The 6600-nt window shown below is 37.3% G+C and overlaps 1 protein-coding gene across 6 annotated transcripts in view; it reads left to right on the plus strand.

Annotated features, from left to right (window-relative positions):
• CEP290 (centrosomal protein 290) overlaps window positions 1-6600 on the plus strand; it is a 111033-nt gene that overhangs the window by 102885 nt on the left and 1548 nt on the right. For 3 of the 6 annotated variants that reach the window (XM_048835631.2, XM_048835633.2, XM_048835632.2), the window contains 4 exons: window positions 347-488; window positions 4696-4769; window positions 4906-5009; window positions 6323-6411. In XM_048835631.2, the coding sequence (XP_048691588.2) occupies window positions 347-488; window positions 4696-4769; window positions 4906-5009; window positions 6323-6411 (409 nt within the window). Of the gene's footprint in view, window positions 1-346; window positions 489-4695; window positions 4770-4905; window positions 5143-6322; window positions 6413-6600 lie in introns of those variants that run through there. The other 3 variants (XM_075124298.1, XR_007354565.2, XM_075124299.1) reach the window with 3 other exon arrangements.

The raw sequence follows: 6600 nt of genomic DNA on the forward strand, positions 1-6600 counted from the left end.
GATAATGTTTTCAGTAAACAGTTGGGCCTGGAGCCAGTCAATTCTTTTACCTTTTACCTGTAGTGGATGGGAAAGTGAAATTGCGGTGGCACAGACAGGGTGATGGGTACACCCTAAGTACCTGTTGGAGACCATACGTACATACTCAGTGTGACTAGCCTGTCCTGCTGCTTAGCTACATTCTCTTTTTAGCGCACACACGCACGCTTCTACTAGGGTCACCATCTTTGTTTTACAAAGGGTTCGTTTTTGGACTGTGTGTCGGGTTTGCAGGATGGGGAAAAAATATTTTCTGGACTAGGCATAGTATTTGCAGAATGGCCTTAATTTTCTTTCCTGTTTTCAGGATGTATGAAACTAAAATGAAAGAACTGGAAACTGATGTTGCCAAAAAAAATCAAAGCATTACTGATCTTAAACAGCTACTGCAAAAGGCAACAGAACGTGAACACAACATTGAAAAACACACACAAGACTTGAAGGAACAGGTGAGTAAAACGTAGCCTATCTATAATAATAAAAGGCAGATTTTTCTTCCCTTGTACTCGTCCATAGGTTTGTTGTTATAGTGTGTTTCATTATTTGCGTACCCTAACTATACATTTCCATGCTTAAGCATGTTTGGATTTCTTTTAAATTTAACCTTAATGGTGAATTTCCTTGGTTAATAAAGCTTAATATTGGGATAATCCCTATAATGTAATTTACCCTAAATTTCTGATATGAACTCTCAACTTTGTTTCCGATTTACTTATGTTAAAATGGAGTTAATCAGAGGTAGATTTTCCTCCACTATACACATCTAAACATTTATCACTGTAGTATTGTTCATAAGCGCTGAGCTGTAGGTATGGTTGTTTTAATATGCCTTAAAATTTCCTTCTAACTCATTCAATAGAAGCTATTTGTTGACTTTGACTTTCTGAGCATAGTGCAATAACTGTCTCCTTATTCAGACTTTTGCTTTCATGGGTTGGTTCAGAGGGTGGACTCCCACACAGTATATGAGGAAGGCTTTCAGTTTGACATTTTATCATTTTACTTGTAACTGTTTAATGTTATATTCTGTATATGAAGCATCTAAAGATGCTTATAAGTGTATTTAATACATTGTCAAGTTTTTATTAATTTATATTTTTCAATCATATCTTTAAAAAAAAAAAGTTGGGTCAAATTTTTGGCCCACGAGTCTTGACACAGAGTTCTTTTAAATATCCCAGCGTAATTAGCCCCAGGACTGTATTTGCCAAGATTAGTCCCAGGCTTGTCTTGGTTTTAATGTGTATATGCCATTTCTCCAGCACTATGTGAGGAATCAAAAGTTTGTCAGAATGCATAGAGCTGTGACTTATTTTGAGTAATTTTTAAAGTTTAAGTGCTATTTTCTTCTTTGCTATAGTTTTTGAATACGTGTCAGTAATCTGAACACTGGGCTGGGGCAAAATCAGCAGAGATCTGTATGTAAACTTTGCAATTTTTTATCAACAATCTGGAGCAAGACACTTTGCAATTTATTTGTGTGTCTCAAATAACGTTTGCAGCTGTCCTTCATCAAACATAACTCTAAATCAGCAGAACAGAAATTGTGGACGAGATTAAGAATAAACACTTTGGCAAGGCAACAATAGATTAAAATACCCAGTACAAAAAGCAAAAGTATATGAGATCATTGACTATTACAATTCATTTGAGGAGCATGTTCATTAAAATGTCCTAACTGGAATAAAACTATTCTAATTGAAATATAAACCACTGTATTCATAACATATCTAGCACAGAAAGATAAAGGCTTTATTTAGGAAATACTGATTTGAAAGTTTTGCTTAATTAAAATACTACCTCTAAACTCTCTCCCTGTTGACGATTTCATCCTTGAAAGATACCATCTGCGCAGAATTCTCGTTCTTGGGCCTTAGTTCATTGGGGAGAAACTGGCAAAATTCCCAAGCTCTGCGTTGTTTTAACCTGATAGTAAGGTAGTGTGAGAGCTAGGCCCCACAGTGTACTAACTCACCACCTATTCCCATGTATAAATGCTTCCCTTTGAACATTCCATTCATATCCTGCTCCTGACAAAATGTTCCAGTGACTTCGGTCAAGAATACACTGTGATGCAAAGGATAGAACACAAGACGGAGGCTATGCCTACACTTACAGAAATATATAGTACAGGTACTATACATGTAGCTGTACATCTGTGACATACCCTCAGGGTAAAATCTGGAACTGTGGGACCCTGTACCCCCTTAACTCTTCAGAGAGGACTGTCTCTTCCAATGCTATGCTAGTGACAAGCAGCAAACCCATCCAGGTGCTATCACTCAGCCAAAAACATGCAGAGACACACCCAGCTAAACTGCATGAGTGCTCACCAAGCCACTCATGAACTGTACACAGGGAAACATCAGCAAATTCCCCCCCAGATGCAGCCTTGCACCCCAGAAATGTTACACTGCTCAAGACCCTCTTGAACAATGCAAGCTTATTAATTAGTTTGCCATTTTATCAAAGGATAGTGGACATGCTCTAGCCTTTATAATCTCAGCAGACACCCCCAAGCGCTTAGGACAAACTCACTGGTTAAGATTAAACATTAAAATAGTTTGATTCACTACAGAAAGATAGATTTTTAAATGATTGTAAGTGTTACGTAACCATCTCTGACCTTTATACTTAAGAAATAAAAAGTAAACACGCATTCTAAATCCTAAACTTTATCAGACTAAGCAAGGGTTGGTTGAATCAATCCGTTTCATCTCACCCACTAGGCACTATAAGCAGTTCACAGTTCTTAATACTGCTCAGCCTAGGACCAGTCTCCCCAGTTCAGTCTTTTTTTTCCCCAACATTCTTGTTGCCTTCAGAGGTCGGGGAGGAGAGAGAGGTGATCTTATGATACCACTGTCCCTTATTTTATATCCTCAGTTCATGGGCCGGATATATACTGTAGGAGTTCAAGCATGTAGGGTACTCTACTCACCTAATCCATACCTCCCCATCAATACTGCTATTTGTACCCATGCTAGTTGCATGTGCAGTGTCTGTACTCTACATGATGCTGTAAATGTAGACTTATCTTGAATCCAGAGAACTGAGTTCACGTCCTGTCTTTACCACTTACCTGCTGTGAGATTTTGAGCAAGTCACTTTCTATCTCCAAACTTCAGTTTGCCCCTCTGTAAAATTCAGATAATACAACTTGCCTTGCTTTGTAAAGCACCTTGAGATCTACAGACGAACAGCACTTTGAGAGTAAAGAATTGTTATTTATCCTGTCTGAAGGATCTCAAGAAAAGGAGAAACTCTTTGATGTATCTGTCTCTTTGGATCAGTGAGTGTATCCAGCACTCCTATTCTCTTGCAGGCTTCCCATGCCAAGAGAATCTTAGGGCTCACTCAAATAGTATAGTAGTCACCTCAATGAGCCTACTTCTCTCTGACCTGCCACCACTAGCGAGCCATGCCACACAGTCAGAGCTCTTGCTAGGGCCATATTGTGCAAGCCCCACGCTGCCACAGGAAGGTTCCATTCAGCTGCATCTAGCCTATCCAGGATCAAAGCTTGAAGGGAGTGCGTCCACTTTGTCCCAGCATTCTTGACTTCTCTGTATAGTCCCCTATTGGACTGATCATATTTGAACTGATAATTTCCCATTTATCTTCCATTGTTTTCAACTGACTACCATATTTTCAACTAATTAATTATTTGACTGCATTTATCTAGGTGATTTGCCAATTGTGCTGTTTGATATGACTGATTCTTTGAATGCCTTGTTTTAACTGATTGCTGCCCATATCCACTACCAGCTCTACTTTGCTTTCTTCCATATTTGATAATGCTCAAAACTCCTTCTGACTCCTGACCACTTCCCTTCTCCCAAAACCTCTCAGAGAGAATAGTATGTGAGGATAAAGGACACTAATTCCTCAACTACTGACTATGGGCCTGATCCTACAACCTTTACTCATGAGTAATTTTTTCTAACAAAAATACGGATCACATGATCAGGTCCTCTGCTTTTATTGCTTAAAAGATGTTAGTTATGATCACCTTCAAACAATACAAAAGTTAATACTTTAAAATAGTGGAATTCATAGAGATTAAAATATTTTACCTTAATTTAATTTTTAAATTTTTTTTTTTTACATAATCAGGTCCTTAGGGCCAAACTTCAAGGTATTTAGGCATCTAGAGATGCAGACAGACACCTAGTGGGACTTTCAAAAAGCACCTAAGGAGGTTAGGCCTAACTCACTTTGACACTTTTGTAAATCCCACTAGGTGTCCATCTGCATCTTTATGCATATAAATACCTTAGTATATCTTTATCTAGATTACTATGTATTTTCTGTTCCTTCCTACAAGGCAGCTGAAGCACTAATTCATATTTACTATAGTAGGCTTATAGATAAAACTTCAGATGCTTTATAGGAATTACCAGCATCTACAAAGGCGCATCTGAAAGTTTTTATATTGCAATTTATTTGTTTGTCCAATTAAAAGTTCAGTTTACCTTTTCTCTAAGATTAATACTACAGTTCTCTCTGCTACTAGGCTTCTGTTTTTCCTTTCTCTGTATTACTTTAGCTATGGTATTCTCAAGTTGAGTTGCTTTGAGTTAGTAAATGTAACTATAGGTATTGTTTTCAAATGTAAAATGTCCTCATTTTCCTTATACTTCTTTTAAACCTAAGATTGAGCTTCTCAAACACTTTCCTGAAGGTGTTAGCACGGAGCAAGGCCTTGCCAGAGAGCTTCAGCTTCTCAGGTAAAGTACCAAGAATTATCCCTAAAATATGAACCCCCACTCCACTATGTACAGAAATGAGAATAAGACGTTCTTAGATATGAATACCCAGAGCAATTTTTACTCTTCACAATATTTCAAATTAATTGTTTTACAGATTAACCAGTAATCAACTGGAGAAGGAAAAAGCAAAACTAGCTCACCAGGTGGAGGCTTACCGACATCAAACAGGCACCAATGCAAGCGAAGGCTCTGCAGCCGGTAGCCATTTTCAGTATCCAAAGTATAAGGATTTTTCAGTAATTTGGGCTGGAGCTGCTCTCATTTACTACACTAGTGAGAGTTGGGAGTAATTCCGTAACAGTAAATTAGATTACACCAGTGTAAAACTAGTGTAAGTAAGAACACAATAAGGCCTTCAATTTTTGAGCACCTATGTAAAGCTGCAGGTACTCTGTTGTAAAAGAAATACTTGTGAAAAGCTAGATCCTTTACAAATATATTTTTATCTTCAGAAAAGGATATTTTATGGTAATTTTGTGATTATGTTAACAGCAGTTGCTGAAGAGAATACCTTTTCTTTTTGAAAACATGTACATAGTTTCCTGATGCACACATCAGGATTCTGTGCACACTAGAAGCAGATAACTGTTGGACAACTATTGCAACACTGGTTTTGCATGTTTTCAGTGGTATATGTATTATACAACTGCTACCAGAAATCCTGTTTTAGGCTATCCACTAGCAAGTTTACAGCTACTTAGTACTACTTGTAACCACTAACAAGTGTCAGGACAGAGACTAAGAATGGGTGCGTAACAGTGGAACTATGGTATTAAATTAATTTTAAAAAGCACCTTTCATCTAAAGAACATTTACCATAGCTCCCCCTTCCTTACAGCTGCTGCCCTTCCTTCGTGATTCACTCTGAGCCCTGTGGTATAATTAGAAATAGCTGGATTAAATTTTAAAACAATTAGGTATAGAAACTCAATAATGGTAAAATCTATTTAGTTTTGGAATAGTCTCAAGAGAAGTGGTAGGAGCACTGTGGATTGAAAATGCAGTGGAGTAAATGACATAATTGCTTTTCTTCTGTCTAGCACTGCCAGCCACACTGGATTAAAAAAAAAAAAAAAAAACTTTCAGCAGAAACATTCAGCTGTCAGAGTGAAATTAACAACGTTGGTCTTTAAACTTACCAGGAACGAAGGTTAATAAGACCTAATTTTTAAAAAATGGGGCATATCAAACCTCTCAGAGCTATGTTTCAGGCAGACTCATTAGGATAGCAGTGCACTCAGTCAATCAAAACATTTACTTCACAACAAAGACTAGCCACTTAATATTTTTCATTGAGAGCTTATGTTGTGAAGTAGATGGAGCTACCAGAATAGTGTTGGGGATGACTTTTTGACATTGCAAGATTGGGTAACTGGGTTTAATGTTCTCCACTATGTATTGCCTATTAAATATAATAGTTATGAATAGGTTAAACATTTTAATTGATTTGCAGTATCTTGAATTTAGTAATCTAGTTTGTGCTTTTCATAACATATGATTATTTTTTTTAGAGAAAGGCAGAATTGACAAGTTAATGGTAGATATAGTAGATCTCCAGACACAGCTGCAAGCCTCAGATCTGGAAAAACAGCAACTTACAGTGAGTAGTGTATGGATACCACCACGGTGATATTGTTCACTTATCTTATGAACTAATGGGTAGCTAGGAAACAAGATTACATCCACCCATGAGTTGAGGTCTTATATAACGGCCAGACTTATGACTTTTAAAGTACAAACTCTCCAAAAACAAGTTTATAGTACATCCCTACTTTATGGATTCATGCAT

The sequence above is a fragment of the Caretta caretta genome, chromosome 1 (genome assembly GCF_965140235.1).
Source record: "Caretta caretta isolate rCarCar2 chromosome 1, rCarCar1.hap1, whole genome shotgun sequence".
Taxonomy (NCBI): Eukaryota; Metazoa; Chordata; order Testudines; family Cheloniidae; genus Caretta; species Caretta caretta.